We start from the raw sequence: 17,119 nt of genomic DNA, 5'->3' as shown, positions 1-17,119 counted from the left end.
TTGTAGTTCAAAGTATTTTTCTCAACATGTTAACCGAGAAGACCACTTCTATAATTACCATTCTGCACTTTGACAGCTCAAGAGGCAATGAGGACATGAAGCCCCCATTAGTAATGACAACCAGTTAAGACAGACTTAACCTCATCTAGACTTAAATATCCAGTGGATGGTGACAATCCAGTTCCATGAACACAGTCTCTTATAACACTCTGAAAGCTATGTTTTCTGAAATTAGTAACTTAGAAAATAGACTTAGAACTCTCAATTTCCCTTATTTTCAACTTTGCACTCAGTCACTTTAGGATTTTCTTCTTGAACCATGAATCTAGAAATGTGGCACTGGAGTCATGTAATTAAATTCAAAGATCAAAACCATTTCTGCATCTTTACCTGTATTTCAGCTCCCATGGTACCTACAGTGAGATACTGCAATGTGGGAAGAAAATCTGGTTTCTCAAGGTGCATCCATTTACTGCTTCTGCAGGTTCAAGCAAACAACCCAACCCAGTGTCCCTGGTGTGTGTGAGTGTGTGTGTGTGTGCGCACAAATATTTTGAACTAGTAACTAAAGACCATCTAGTGTGTGCCACATACTGTACTGGGTATGGCTGGAGTTGATGGCAATCCCTGGAGTTCTTATGGGTAATTTAAGAAAAAGCCACCTGCCCTTTCCTCAAGATATGTTTGTGTCTAACTTTTAATTTTTTTTAAGATAACACTGGGTTGATAAGAAATTGTGTCAACAGCTTTAACTTGGCCTATAAGCTATTGGCCAAGTTAAAGACTTTGGGACCATTTCAGAGTAATGGCAAAACATTTGAGGATATTAAGTAGGAGTATCTGAGATGGGACGGAACTATCAAGATCCGATTGGCAGTTTGAGAAGATTATGCGAGGTTGAGTGAAGCAGGCATTGGGGCAGGGCTTTGTTGCACCTCCCAGAACCTCCCTCCTATTGATTTTTGAAATATGACACCATGTCTGTTTTATCTATTCATCCACTTAGTTATTTATATGTAGATGTGTGTGCCATGGCACACATGTGCCGGTCAGAGGACAACTTGCAGAAGGTTTATTCTTCCACATGTGGTTCTGGAGTTGTGACACAGGTCTTCAGGTTTGGTGGCAAGCACCTTACTGGCTGAGCCATCTTTCCTGCCCTGAATTTTATTTAGTTATATATTGACTAGCAGACCACAAGGTGAGTGGCAATTCCTGGAGTTCAGAACTGCCATGGCAGAGTTGAGAAGGCCTGGTTAGAAGGCTATGACAGTAGAGTAGATCAGAGATGGGGGTAGTGTGGAAATCACGGTAGCAGCACATCTGAAACTGGTAAGACTCAAAGTCAGAAACACAGGTAGGTTACCATCTCAAGCAGAGTCAACTCAATGTATGCATGTCACTCTAATCAGTAGCTCAAATTCCGCTGGCACACATGTAAAGACAAAGCTTTCCTGTACCCACTGATTAATACCAGACGCGGATTAGATACTTTTTGCTTTTACCTCAATCATTTAAAGAGAGATTGTTGATCATTCAGAATAAAAGCACTGGCTGCCTGGAAAGCCACCTCATGTGGTTATTGAACGTCCAACACGTGACTAGACTGAATTAAGACATGGTATTGGTAGAAAATACACTCCAAAATAAAGACTTAATACTAATATGTCTCCTTAATAAATTTTAATAATGATGGCATGTTGAAATATTTTACATATTTGGGCTAAATAAAATGTATCATTAAAACGAATTTTGCCTTGACAAGATTGTGACAAAGTCATTGGAGAATTTAAAAAGACACACGTGGTTCTCACTTGGTTACTACTGGAGAACCCTGGTCTAGTCTACACATGAAGAGGGGTGGGGCACTTTTCAATCAAATTATATGATTCCTGGCAACAGGAGATATTAACCTAGTAACTTTAGACTCCATAAACTAGATTCAAACTTCAAATTCAAGTTTTCTTTTTCCCATTTTATTCTCATAATACTCACCACAATATGGCTGTAAACGTTAGTCTTAGCAAGGGAAATTATCGTCTTATCATCCAAACTAATGAGTTTTGGGCGGGGTTTAATCTTGGGCTCCATCTTCATAACCTCATCATCAAATTTCAAATCCTGTGAGAATACTAATCCTTCAGAATATTTTTTGCCTTCTTCTAGAATAACAGTGTTTAATGTAGAAAATAAAGAGTGAACTTTGACCTAAAAAATATTTCAAATGTTGAAAATTCAGTTGATTATTTGTTACTTTAAAAACCAAATATGCTATATAGAAAAGAATTGACTTTTGCAGTTATACAATAACATCATACCTAGGATAATAAAAATCCTTTTAGCAAATATATAAGCATAGATCAAGATTATGAGCTAAGCATGGATGTGTCCATTCTCATCCATAAAGACTTCTTAAAACTGACAGAGGATAAATTTAAAACATTTTATGACAAAGAACACAAACAAGGGTTGAGAAATGATCAGACATGAAGCTGAAGGGATTGATGTGGCAGGTAAGAGCAGAAATGTAACTTCTTAGCAGAAACATGCGGATGATAACATTTAAGAAATGGAATGTTTGGAATAAATAAATGAAAGCAGGAAACTACTCTCTGTAGTTACCGGGTAAGTAGTTACATCAGGAACTGTGAATGAGCAAATAAGAGCTACGTGAACAAATGGAGCTGACCCTAGAAGAACACAAAATAATTAACCAGAGTATACTTTTTAAACCTAGGAGAATACGGAATCTATAATAAAATAACAAGACACTATGCAAAAGAATAGGATAAATACTACAATAAATACATAAACAACTACCAAAATAAAAATACTTAGTAAATATTAAGAAGCCAAATGAATATAACAACAGATTAAATTGTCAGTCTGGAGGCCAGTACTGAGGAAATATTTCAGAGCAAAGAATTAAGAGGTGCAATATGAGAGAAAAATAGAAAGTTACCTCTACATCTTTTAAATGTGAGTTCAGAGCCCCCTCCTCCCAGTGTGGATTTCAGAAGACTTAACAGAGAACTGATAAGAAGAAACAATCAAAGGAACTAAGAGAAGACAACTTCTCAGAAGTAAAGACAAAACTCAGTTATTACAGAGCTCTTCAAGTGGTGACCAGGCAAGCATGATGTCTTGCTGGCATCGTTAAACTGGGTTGCCCTTCTCTTGGCTTCTTCACTATGTGAGTTAATGAAAGACTGCTTATTATTCTGTGTGCTTGACTGGTAGAATCCCCTTGTGAGAACAGTAAAAAAATATAAAATACCCAGAATTATGTTTAATACAATGTATTAAATATATAGAGAGGAATATATAAGAACATACTCAAATGAATGAAGTAAGCCATCATGTTTCTAGACAAGAAGACAAATGATTCAAAATAATTAATTCAGAGCTAGAGAAGTAGTGCAGTGGATAAGAACAGTTGCTGTGCCGGCACAAGGACCTGAGTGATAATCCCCAGCACCCACATAAAAAGCTGAGCATGGGTATGTGTGCCCGGAACCCCAGCACTGGGAGGCGAGGCTGGGCTATCCCCAGAGCTGCTAGCTAGCCTGCCTAGCCTAAGTGCTGAGTGAGCTTCTGTCAGTGAGAGATCCTGTCTCAAAGTAACAAGGTGGACTTATTAATAGAAGAAAACACCTGATGATGTCCTATGCTGGCCTCCATAGACACACATACACTCATGTGCACACACTACACACACACATCTATCACACAACCAACACACACAAACACACAAATAACACACACACACACACACACACACACACACACACACACACACACACACACACACACACTTCATCCTAAATGAAGTTTCAGACTCAATACATTTTCAATCAAATCTTAAAACAGAACTGATAAACTGATTTAGAGTTTGGGGAAAATGGTCAAGAATTTTTTAAAAAGGTGTTTTTAATGGAAACTGCTGAGATGATTCTAATTTTTCTTAGGAAACAAAATATTCAAGAATAGTTAAGAAAAGTTCTTAAAAGATGGGGCAAGAAAATTTATCCTATCCTATATTAAAACACATTATCAAGGTTATATTTAACCAAAACAAAGGTCTTTAGAGTCCAAAGTTAGATAAATCAATCAATGGAACAAAAAAGAGATTGAATTCCTTAAAATTTAAAGTAGTTATAATGAGAGAGAATATTTCAAAACATAGCAAAATGGACAATGAGCAGATAGTATCCATTAATATTTAAGAAAACAAATGGATTAATCCTTCAAATCACACAATGTAAGGTAATTCTAGGTAATGTTTGAAAAGCTGAAAGTTTTAAAATAGGCCAAATAAGCACTGAGGAAAAACAGGATACTTGTTATAAGATTTTTGAAAAAAGATACAAAAAATTAAGAATCCACATGGGGGAAGATTAAGAAAACAGAAATTTGAGAAATTCACAAGTTACAAATTAAAATGTTAACTTTTTGTTACAAGTAAAATTAAAAGACAACAGAAAATATCTGCACTATAAAGTATTAATATCCACAGTATATAATTGTAAAAATCAATATGAAAACAAGTCTCACAGAAGTGACCCAAGAATTTAACAGATGACTTGTAATATTGTGAATAACTTTAAGCATATGAAGTTTGAAATATTCTGATTTTTGCTTAAGAAAATGGAAAAAAATTGATAGGGTACCATGCTGGCAAGGATGCAAGAAAACAGGGTTTGCCACACTGGGGGACACGTGTAAAACGGTCCAACCTCTGTGGAGGAAATGGGCAATGTCAAAAATTTAAATGTCTATAGCTGCTGACTTTCCATTTTTCTCAATAGATCTCTCTTGCATAGGAACTTCTATAGTCATATGAAGATTTATATATAAATAATCTCCACTCAGATATAATTTTAAATAGTTAAAACTACATATAACATATTTGTTATCAACACAGGAGAATTTGAATCAGAGTTTTACTGGATAGTATACAGCCACAGGAAGAAGAAATTACACATCTGTGTACAACATATGTTCACAATGTACTGTGAAAAGCAAGGCGTAGAGCTTGATTCTACTAGCTAAGACTGTGTGTTGTCATTTACGTCAACCGAAAAAGATTGCAGACAAACCCACAGAGCTGTTAGGTGGATGCGCTGGCAAAGAAGGGGCAGGACGTTAAGGGGAAGCGGCTTCCCATGTCTACTCTATAGGCATCCATGGGCTTTGAATCTTTCCCAGTGATATTACCGCTGTATAATACTCCTATAATATGCTCACATAACAAAAGCATTCAGGTACCATAACGATATGCTTTGGAAATGCAGACCTTTACAGAACAGCCATTGTACATTCACACACACACACACACACACACACACACACACACACACACACACACACACACACACACAGCATGAATAAGCACATATAATACAAGCTCAGCATAACACTACTGTTCTGTTGTTCAACTCCCAGTTAAGGAATCCCTGCTTGTAAAAATGGACAACAATGCAATGCGTACCACTGTGAGATACTCAAATTCAACGATGTACTCTGGCAAAACAAGGTCATGGTCAAAGACAAACCACTTGTACTGCCGATAGCCACAATCACAATGTCTTTGTCCCAGGATAGAATCTAGAGTAAAAAAGAAAATCAAGCAAGACAAACATTCAAAATACAGTAAACCTTTTTACCCCAGGACAGATGAAGAAGTAACAGTAAGGCCCTACCACCAATTTCTCAGTTATAAAAATGCTCCGGTACTCCAACATGGATGTCAGAACCATTACAGCTCTTTCTCCAGAGTAGGGTTGATGCTTATGCTTAGCATTTTACCAACGAATAAATGACCATGGAGTTTTGATAAATAGAGCACTCTAAGACCTTTATTAAAGGTTCCTATTTTAATCATTTGAAAACTAATACACACATACACCTGTGTGTACACAATGCACACACTCACACATGAAAACCTCCGTTTCCATAGCTTCTGCAACCATAGATTCAAAAACTGCCAAGCAGAAATATTTTTTTTTTAGAAAAATGTCTGTAGTGAACATGTACAGATTTTTTTCTTGTCATATTCCTGGAACATTGGACACAGTCATGATTTGCAGCCTTTCATTTGTACTGACTTAGGTATTAAAGCAATATTGAGATGGTGTAATGTACCCAGGAAGACTATATAGGTGATATGCATACACTACACTATTTGATATGGGCTTGAGAATCCATGAAGTTTGGTATCTATAGGTGGTGTGTGTGTGTGTGTGTGTGTGTGTGTGTGTGTGTGTGTGTGCAAACTCTAGAACAATTCCTCAGATACTGAGAGTCGAGGGTAGGTATGTAAAATAATAAATAAAATTGGTGAAATATCTCTCTCTCTCTCTCTCTCTCTCTCTCTCTCTCTCTCTCACACACACACACACACACACACACACACACACATCTCATTGATGTGACAGAACAATCATTAGTATCCAGAAGTAGGTTTTTGTAGAAAAGTTTATAGGTCTTGTTACGTAGAGGTTAGATCATTAGCTATGTTATAAACTATTGTGTTAAGTAGAGATGCTTTGTATTGAGAGGTATGAAACCACACATTTTTCTTTTTGGCAGACATACCTAGCAAATGTCTCTGCGGCATGAACACCGAGTTAACCGTGGGGTAGTTGGCTTTACTGATGGGCTCCTGTTCACGAGCCTGAACACTCTGGCCAAGGAAAACCTTCGAAATGAGGATGGTGCCTAAATGTGGAAAAGGAGACATAATTGAGCAAATACGACCTTAACCCATCTCCAGTGTAATCTTTACTAACCTCAAGCATGACATAACGTCCTGTAAAGGCAGAGATGCCTATCTTGCTTGCTACTATATAGTACACAGCACAGAACTTGATTCAAAATAGGAGCTAAGGCATATCTGTTAAAGAAATGAACTGGTCACGAAAGGAGCTTCGTGACTGCAGTGAACTCAGCTTTAAGTGCTGGGCACAGTGGCTCACACTTAAAATCCTGGCACTTAGAAGGCAGAAACAGGACTCTTACAATTTTATTTATTATCCCTATTTATGTGTATATGAATGTGTCTGAGTGTGGGTTGTGTACATGAGTACAGTGTCTGTTCCAGAAGAGAGTGTTGGATTCCCTGCAACTGGAGTTATAAGGTGGTTCTGAACCACCCAATGTGGATGCTGGAACTGAGCTCTGGTCCTCTGGAAGAGCAGCCAATGCTCTTATCCACTAAGGCATCTCTCTAGTCCTGTTTCTTTATTTTCACCATACATAAGATACAAAATGTAAATCAGGAGAACCTGCTTTAGAAAATGCATTTGGGGAGGATTAAGTAAATAGTAAATTTGAGAGGATTAAGTAAATAGTAAATATGAAGTTTTTCTAATAATGGGAATGGAAAAGAATGATTTAAAAGTGTCAGAGTTTTTCAAGGAAAGAGTTCTTGATTTTGCAATCAGCTGGAGTTTCTGATGCTATTTAACTACATGAAGGAAGGGGAAATCAGGCACAGTTTACAGTTGGCCATGAAGCATCCCCGAGGAACTGTGGGCTGGATCCTGGAAGGCTAGTCTCAAAGACACAGTAAGTGCATGCGTGCTGCCGGGGCTTAAACCCAAAACTTGAGGCATGCCAGGCCAGGCAGGCATTCTACTACCATGCCACAGCTCCAACCACAGCAGGTGTCCTGACTGAGCACAAACCAAAGTGCTGCCTATCCAATGCTCGGTCAGTTTGGTGATTGAGAGATAAAAGAAATAGGTGCCCTTAATCCCTAGCCTGATTATCTATTCTCTTTATTGTATGTATCAATACTTCATATTTATACTTATTATAGTAACTGTAACTTTGTATTTGATCACATGATTATCGGTATTTGCAGGCACGACATAGCAACTGGTTCAGACAAACCAAGCAGTTCCTGACATACAATAGCACTAAATTAGTTCATAGGGAACTAAGGATAAGCGGTGGAAGGCGGGGCAAGAGAAGGCTTGATAAACTGGCCTTTCTCCCAACCTGGAAATAAAACCTTCCAGAGGCGTCTTGCAAGTTGGTTCTTGTTCTTACCCTGAGTTGTTGGAATTTAGCAGAGTCACTGTATCTGGGATAGACATTAGAGTGAACAGTTGTTTTCTAGAAGTACTTTGATCTTGAAGGACCAGTGTGGTAACCAGTAAAGAATCTTTGTGGAAAACAGTGACTGTTTTCCCTGATTTGTAGAATTGTTTTACTGAAGGGGTGTTGCAGCCTTCGTATGGCTTTGGTCACCAGACACCCTGGCACACCCGAGGCTCTTGGATTATTGTGTATTGCAAATGATGCATAATAAAGGACTAAAGTCATGAGGAAATGTGATGCTTTCCTTTAGTGAGACATATAGATTAGATTAGGGACCTTGGTATGAGGAAATACTTTACCCAAAAAACAACTTTGTGTAATAATCAATAAATATGCCTTTGTATGGCTGTTCAGGGTTCAGTCCATTAGAAAGGCTGGACCTTCCTGACACATAGGCCCCAAAATTTCATCTTGGAGTGCCTTCTTCCTTCAACTGACCCACGCTACACAGAACACCCCGACAATGCTGATGTCTATTTAAGTGCAAGGATAGTATTTAGTAACTGAATACATTAGCATGCAGCTTGCCTTCTAGAGAACAATGTCTAATCGACATGCCTCCCAGCCTGTCTCCTGCCGACAGCAAGTCAATCAGGTTTTCTTACCACCTCAGAGTGATGACTCAGATCAGTGGAGTCCAACCTTCCTCACTATTTTATCTGGCTATTTCACACACAAGCCAGTTCTTTGCTCTTTCTTGTGAAGGTAGTGTGTGTAAAGAAATATACATACAGACCTCTGGGTTCATTCTTATGGTGCAACACAACATGAACAAACACAGACTCTGAAAAGCGTGTGTAAGGTGGATGAAATATCTGAGTAACAAAGACGCTTCTTCCTAAGGCTGATACACAATAAACACTGAGTATTAGCTGACAGCGCCAACAACATGATAGAAACATGATAGAAACATGGCACTATAGTGTGAGAATGACGTAAAACAATTGGGACAGAATCTCTTGGAGAAAACCGAGAACGAAGACAATTCGGAAGAGACCGAGGAAGCAGGGACTAGCGACTTCAGAAGCACTGTCTGTATTACCGTGTCTGAAGAGGTCACAGTCTGCCAGACTTCTCATCTCCTCCTTACACTTCTGCTGGAGGAACTCAATCCGGGGGCACTCACACATACTGAGGCTGTTCACAAGGGTAACGGCTTCGTTTCTGAGAGGGGGCTGTAAAGGGGAAAACACATCTGAGGACTTACTTCTTTTTTTTTTTTAAACAAAACTGACAATATCCCTACTTCACTGCAGATAGCTCTCATTTTATGTGTCTGCATCTGCCAAGGCAATCTGCAGAGAAATAGATAACCTCCAGGTGCAGCTTCATTATGCAAATTCATCTAAATATTCAAAATTCACATGCAAATAGGTCTATAAAGAAGTGATAAGGAACAAAATTTGCTCCCAGGAAGCCAGCCAGAGTCAAGAGCAGCCACAGTACCATGTGGTGCGGGCTCAACAGCTTTTAACACGGACTTGTGGAAAACTCTTGTTAACTCCAAAAAGGAGGCCCCATGGAGGTGAGGTACTACATCAGGGAAGGATCCTGTTCTTTTCCATGTATACCATACAGTCTACAAGATTTTCCAGAAACAAAACGTTTCTAATTGTGCACAAACATCAGCTTTTGTGTGACAAACTTCACTTCTTCCAAATTGTATCAGGAATAATTACAGACCACTCTAAAGAGCAAATAGATCGCTGTTCTAAGTAAGAAATTAGAGCGATGTGAGATTATATGAGTATCTAAAGATGGATGTAGCAATTGGCAAAGTCATGATTTGAACTCAGATTTATTTGTCCTTGTCACAACCTCAGAATTTTAAATTTTTCATTAGTTTTTGAGTAACAGCCAAAATTATTTAGAATTATGTCTTTTCTGAAATCTCTCTCTCTCTCTCTCTCTCTCTCTCTCTCTCTCTCTCTCTCTCACACACACACACACACACACACACACACACACACACACACACACCACATGCACAGAGGTTTCTTTTTTCTTTTTTTCTAATTGAAACCCAAAGCTACTTAAAGAAGTTCTTTAAAAAACCAAACACTTAAAGCGTCATTGCTGAGACTACAAATTCCACACTTGAGCAAATGATCTTCTCACTCTGCAGTGAACATCACTATGTGCTTAGTTACAGTCTCTGTGCATAGCACTGGGAAACTTCACTCTAAGCTTGGCTCCCAGGGGACAGAAAGAAGACAGGAGCTATGAACAGGAACTAAAAAATATAAGACATCTCAAGATACATCAGACAAGGCACCCTTCTTAAATGAGTAGAAAGCAATAGTGGACCGGTGGCTTGGGCTTTAAGACAGGAGGGAATCCAAAGAGAAATTTAAAGGAAAATTATTTAAGAGCAGAAAATGTACTAAGGTACATACATACATAGGAGTTATGACCATCTTCCGCTCATTCAGTACAATTTTACTGAGAATTTGGTCTATAATCATAGTCCTTGCCCTTATGCACTAGTAGAGAAAGGTGTACAAATGATGGCATTGCAGCACATTGAAAGTTCTGGAATAACAAGGGATTGCTACTCAACGAACTCAGTGCTTAGCAATTTGGAGGGTTAGCCAGAGTTTTCCATTCTTGCTCTTTAACCTGCAGCACAAGGGCGGTCAAAGATAAGATGCTCCCTTTAAAATCAGGGAGGAACTTCATCCTATCCAGCCTGATGCATGTGGACCAAGAGCCAATCAATTTTATTTTATTTTATTTTTTTTCGAGACAGGGTTTCTCTGTGTAGCTTTGTGCCTTTCCTGGAACTCACTTGGTAGCCCAGGCTGGCCTCGAACTCACGGAGATCCTCCTGCCTCTGCCTCCCAAGTGCTGGTATTAAAGGCATGTACCACCACTGCCCGGCCAATTTTATTCTTAAACTTGTCAAGCAGTTGTACTTATTCTAGAAACCATGCACAACACAGAAAGCAATGAAACAAAAAGCAAGAAATTCATTTCTTTGAAAACTAAGTGGAAAATTGAGTGAAATTTGTTGTATGATTTTTGTTTGTGTTCTGACAAATAAAGCTTGCCTGGAGATCAGAGAAGCAGAGTAACAGCCACTACAGACTTCTTTTTTTTTTTTTTTTTTTTTTTTTTTTTTTGGTTTTTTTGAGACAGGGTTTCTCTGCGTAGCTTTGTGCCTTTCCTGGAGCTCACTTGGTAGCCCAGGCTGGCCTTGAACTCACAGAGATCCGCCTGGCTCTGCCTCCCGAGTGCTGGGATTAAAGGCGTGCGCCACCACCGCCCGGCTAAGACTTCTTACCTCTATGAATCCTCAGACTGAATTGGGGGAGATCCTATCTCCACCTGCCTTATATTCCTGTCTCCACCTCCTGATTGTGCTGGGATTAAAGGTATGAGCCTCCCAAGTGCTGGGATCAAAGGCATGAGCCTCCTGAGTGCTGGGATCAAAGGTATGAGCCTCCCAAGTGCTGGGATCAAAGGCATGAGCCTCCCGAGTGCTGGGATCAAAGGTATGAGCCTCCCAAGTGCTGGGATCTTAAGGTGTAAGCCTTTCCAAGTGCTTTACTTGTCACAACACAAACAAAATATCACACAACAGAAATTCAGTGAAGGTTAGTTGTTTAAAACTACTGCCAAAAATGTTTGGGCAAAGCCAAGCCTAAGTTGGTGGGAGCCAAGAAGGCTCCTACAAGCTAGGTGGCTCTTGGGCTGAAGATGATGTTTAAGAATCTCAGGACCATCCAAAGTAGAATGAGATGTGGTTATGGCTGGGGCCAAGACTTCTAAGAGGGTCAATTTCACTGTCGAAGATTTAAGCCCTACACACAAGGCTGTCAAGTGTATGTAAATCTAAATTTGAAGTTCAAGGACTTGTTGAGTTGTATACAGTTTGCCATCTCTCCCCCACTTACTTGGGACTGAACCTATTTGTCTACCGATGCTAGCTAGGCAAATGCTCTACCATGGAACTATAATCCCAGGATTCCTTTCATTTTTTATTTTGAGACAAGGTCTCAGGTAGTTGTCCAGAGTGGCCTTGGACTTGGTCAGAAACCTAGGCAGGACTTGAAATTGCAATCCTCCTGTCTCAGACTTGCAGGCAGCTGGAATGAGAGGCCTGGTTGTTCTTTTTTGTCTAGTTCTTCATTTTAATTGACTTGAAAAATTTAACTTGCAAATTAGGAAAGAGGGTTTCAACTGTTTAAGAATCAGGGAAAGCTACAGAGAGAAGAACACCCTTAGCTGAGTCTTGAAGGATGAGAAGGTTTGGCCCAGGAAATGAGGATTCATTATTTTACCAGAGAGAAAATTGGTGCTGAGTTAGGAGACTCTTGAGTACAGCCCACACTTCATCTGGCCACCTGCTGTATCTGGTTACAGGAACATAGACTGAAGCCAGGTTCTTCTTCTCTGTTCCAGCCTGCTGGTGTATAAAACACAAGCAACCCAAGACATGCTTCTTGTCCAAACTACTTATCAGAGCCTGTCTCCTGATGCAGAACCCAAGTGCTAATCTCTAGTCACTGGGTGCCATTGTGGTATAGACATTTAGCTCATCTGGTCTTCTGGGTGCTTCACAATGACAGTGCTCTCATTCCTCTGATCTTCTCAAGGTAAGTAACTGATGGCATTTGGAGAGAGAAGCCTGTAAAGACTGTAAACTTTAACCTCATAGTATTCCCATGTGTAGAGGCAAGGAACAAAAAGAAAATGATGGCGGGACAACCAAGTGTGAGAAGGATAAGTCTGGAGAGATGGCTCAGTGGTTAAGAGCAATTGCCACTCTTCTGGAGAACCTGGGTTTGATTCCTAACACCCACATGGCAGCTCAAAACTGCCTGTAACTTCAACCCCCGAGGGCACCTGAATGCACATGGTACACACACACACACACACACACACACACACACACACACACACACACAAGTTAGAAGGACAGAAATAGTGTAGCATGAGTGTCTTAGTTACTATGGCTGTGATGAAATACTATGACCAAAATCAAGTTGGGGAAGAAAGGGTTTTTTTCCACTTCCACTTCCACATCACTGTTCATCACCGAAGGAAGTCAGGACAGGAACTCAAGCAGGGACAGGAACCTAGAACAGGAGTGGATGCAGAGGCCACAGAGGGGTGCTGCTTACTGGTTTGCTCCCCATGGCTTTTCTCAGTCTACTTTCTAATAGAACCCAGGACCACCAACCCAGAGATGGCACTACTCACAATGGGCTGGACCCTCTTCCATCAATCACTAATTAAGAAAATGCCCTACAGGCTTGCCTACAGCCCCATCTTATGGCAGTATTTCTTAATTGAGGTTCCTACCTTTCAGCTGACTTTAGCTTGTGTCAAGTTGACATAAAACTAGCAAGCACAATCATGGATGCCAAAGGAGAGCTTGAAAAAGGAGCCAGAGGGAGGAACTGATGTGTCTTATGGTCCAGATCATAATGGTAAAATATCAGAAACATCTATGTTCTAAGCAGTAATCCAAGGACTTTTCATATAAGCCTTAATAACCCAGTTTGTTGATTGAGTATATCCAAAATACTGTCATTTCAACACATAATCAACCCAAGAAATGAGAGCCATTTTTTCACACTAGGAAAGCTGGTGTTTAAACTTTCGGCACATGGGTTTAGACTAGCCTCGCTTCCACTGCTCAGTATTCATAGGAAGATGGGGATTGCCTCGGTTAGCAGAGCAGCACAGACAGCTATCAGGAGAATTAAAGGAGACAGTTTGTCTCTCAGGAGAGGCAGGGCATTAACCACTCAGCACAGTGTCTGGAGGGCAGTGAGCACATGGAGGATGTGAGTGAGCATCCTCACCCCACCTTCTGTTTCCATGATAGCTCAGAGTTCTCTGGAGTGAATGTGAGCATTCACTCTGCCTTCTAGAACCTTAAATTCCTCACTTCCTTCTTATTTCCTTTCAGGAAGTCACCACGAGGATACTCACTAACCTGCCAGAATCACTTCCTCCTGTGGCCTGGGCTGTCACAGTAGCTCTCTAAGTCAGTGGCCTACCATCTGCTCCTACTCCCTCCGATCCATTCCCCAGAGTTCTCTCCAACCTCCCTCCCCCCCGTGTGTGTGTGTGTGTGTGTGTGTGTGTGTGTGTGTGTGTGTGTGTGTGTGTGTTCTGTATGTGGAAGACATAGGCTGACACTAGAGGTGTCCCCCTATCACTCTTGACATTATTTTTTGAGACAGGATCTGTCTTACTTGCCCTTGGCTAGACTGGAGGCCAGCAAGCTCTCGGAACTCTCCTGTCTCCCAGAGCTGGGTTGACAAGCATTTACCACCATGCCCAAGGCTTACTCAGGTGCAGCAGATGGAATTCAGAACCTTGCAAAGCAAAGACTTTACCAGTTGAACTGTCTTCCCAATTCCAGAATACATTTTTTGGTCATTCTTTTTTATTATGGTAAAATATACACAAGATAAAACTGACCATTTTAACTGTTTCTTAAGCACAGAATACAGTGTCATTGGTTATTTACATTACTGTGACACCATCGTCCCCATCCATGGCCAAAACTAATTCCTTAACTTGACCTGAAACTCTGTACATAATAAAGAATAAGTCTTTGTCCCTCACCTACCCCAGGACCTGGTGATATCTGTTCTTTATCTCTGCCTTTGAGTGGTATAGTACTTAAACAATATTTTCCCCTTGGCTTATTTCACTTAACATGGTGATTTCAAAGTTCTTCTGTGTTGTATGGATTCATATTGCAGAATCTCATCTCTTCATATCTCTCTTTATAATCTACTGTAAATTAATGGCAGTTTTTTTTTTTATCTAATCTCTCACCTATTGATTGATGTGCATTTGGGTTATTTCTACTCTTTGAATGTTTAAAAATGATGCATGAACTTTGGTATATAATTACCCAAGAGCATTTCAACATACTATTTAACTAATTCCTATCAACAACTTTGCAAAATATATACCACTATCACTTTCATTTACAGGATAGACAGAAACAGGCACAGGAGATAGGCGCGCAGCTCAGTTGGTAGAGTGTGCCTGGCACACACAAAGCTCCCCTTTTGGTCCCCAGCACTGTATAGACTAGGTGTGACAGTGCATGCCTTTCACTCCAGCGCTTGGGAAGTGGAGATGGGAAGATCAGGAGTTCAAAGTCATCTGTGGCTACACAGTGAAAAAAGAAGTGGGCAGAGGCAGGTGACATGGTACATCGGGAGAGGAGTGACGTGAGGGTTCAAACCCAGTGGGCCACGATGTGAGGTGCATTGGAAGCAGTGCTTGTAGCAGTGGGCTACAGTCCCCTCATGGGGCAGTGCAGGGAAGTGGGCTGGGCGTGCTGGAGCTCGGGGGCCCAGCGATGAAGTAGTGTCAGCAGTGAGGACAGAAAAGTAGAAAGGAAAGAAACAGCGGCAGGAAAAGGAGAAAAGAAACCTGGGCGACAATTAAAAAGCACAAAGTCAGCTGATGGGGTGTTTTTCAACACGGAGAGTTGACAGTGATATTGGAGGTTCCCAATAGAGCCAGTTCAATAAGGAGATTTCAAAGTCATCGGTAAAGGTAAGACTCCAAGCAGGATGAAGTCCAGTCAGGCAAACAAAAAATGGACTTCCTGTGCCGTCCTTCTCTGTGCCTGTCTACCATGGAAGCTTCCAGGGAAACAGGAGCAGAAGCTTGTTATCACCCGGGACGCAGGGACGGGGAGACACGCTGGACCGGTGGCGGACCATGGGCTCTAGCGAGAGGATTACTCACAGTGACGGACACTACCTTGCTTGTCTCACTCTCCTGGAATCCCTTTTCAAGGATTTGCAGCAGGTGCTTCTTCTTCACCGTCACTTCAGGATCAAAGACATAAAACAGACACTCCAGCATCTTCCGATAGCTCCTCAGAACAATGGAGACAGAGGGAGGTAAGGTAACTGTGCACCCACGGTGAGCCTCCCGTTTGCAACGGGTAGTCCAGTCACTTAAACCTCCAGTGCCCCTACCCTACTCTCAAAAAACAGGGCCAGTGTGGACAAATCATGAAGCCGTCTCAGCCGTGGAAGATGCAGGACCAGAACAATTTACTAGCAGGGTGTGTTTTTCATACGGTTAACTTTTAAAACAGGCTATTCATAGTCTCCCTCCTCCCCCCCCAAACGAAACAGATCAAAGGCAGGCTCTGTACAGCCACTGGTTACAGGAACGACCCTTACTCCAAATCATGCATATCTTCATGATCCAAACACTTTTGGAATTTCTCTTCAAACTTCAGTCTCAGCATACGGTTGTTAACTTTAATGACGCGGTTGACTTTCACTCCTGTGATACCATATGCTCTGAAGTCCCAGGTACAGAAACGTGAGAGAATTAGTTCATAGCAGGAATTAAACCTATGCGGGGATACAAAACACACACACATACACACAACAGAAGACGCTGAAGGACACAGAGCACGTGTAATAAGAGCTACAGCTCCTATTTTGTGGTTGTTTTGCTAAACATACTTCATCAGATCACAGTAACTGTATTTTTGTTCCAATTGGCATATTTAACCAATAAAAGGTGCTAAAACTTGAAACACAGTAAGATTTTTTTTTTTTTTATTATTATCTGTTATCTGGTTCTTCCTCTTAAAGGCTATGTTGACCGAATACTCTTTCCTTCCTAAGTCTGTTTGATTGGCTTTGGCATGACCTTATTTTCCTGGCTGCCTTCCTACTGCATATGCCCTTCATTCCCCACCCTCCCCACCCCGACTCCCTGAAATGAGTCTTTCTTAAAATTTTCATTTATTTTACATTTTTAATGGTGCCGAGGATTGAACCTAGGACCTTCTGTAATCAGGGAAGCCCTTTGAGCTACATGCCTCCAACAGACTTGGAAAGGTTGCATTCCCCCCCAGGAACCAGAACATTGTTTCCACTCTCCTCAGGTGATTTCATTGGCATGTAGTCATATGCAAATATTCATTCTACCCAAACTTAGCTCTAATACCCAGATCTGAGCATCCGACAGTTTTCTAAAATACCCGCTAGAGTATGTGAAGCCT

General features: G+C 40.7%; 1 protein-coding gene across 9 annotated transcripts in view; it reads right to left on the bottom strand.

The window, feature by feature from the left end:
- Positions 1-17,119, bottom strand: part of Lrrc9 (leucine rich repeat containing 9) — an 80,664-nt gene that overhangs the window by 38,782 nt on the left and 24,763 nt on the right. For 3 of the 9 annotated variants that reach the window (XM_016008983.3, XM_042260773.2, XM_076550858.1), the window contains exons 11-16: positions 16,284-16,460; positions 15,838-15,970; positions 9,149-9,281; positions 6,598-6,720; positions 5,492-5,607; positions 1,996-2,208 (exon numbers count right to left, since the gene is read on the bottom strand). In XM_016008983.3, the coding sequence (XP_015864469.2) occupies positions 1,996-2,208; positions 5,492-5,607; positions 6,598-6,720; positions 9,149-9,281; positions 15,838-15,970; positions 16,284-16,460 (895 nt within the window). The remainder of the gene's footprint in view (positions 1-1,995; positions 2,209-5,491; positions 5,608-6,597; positions 6,721-9,148; positions 9,282-15,837; positions 15,971-16,283; positions 16,461-17,119) is intronic. The other 6 variants (XM_042260772.2, XM_076550861.1, XM_076550860.1 and 3 more) reach the window with 3 other exon arrangements.

Source organism: Peromyscus maniculatus, chromosome 14, assembly GCF_049852395.1.
Source record: "Peromyscus maniculatus bairdii isolate BWxNUB_F1_BW_parent chromosome 14, HU_Pman_BW_mat_3.1, whole genome shotgun sequence".
In the NCBI taxonomy this organism is placed as follows: domain Eukaryota; kingdom Metazoa; phylum Chordata; class Mammalia; order Rodentia; family Cricetidae; genus Peromyscus; species Peromyscus maniculatus.
Note: the sequence above shows the minus strand (reverse complement) of the source record. Positions and strands in the feature narration are given on the sequence as shown.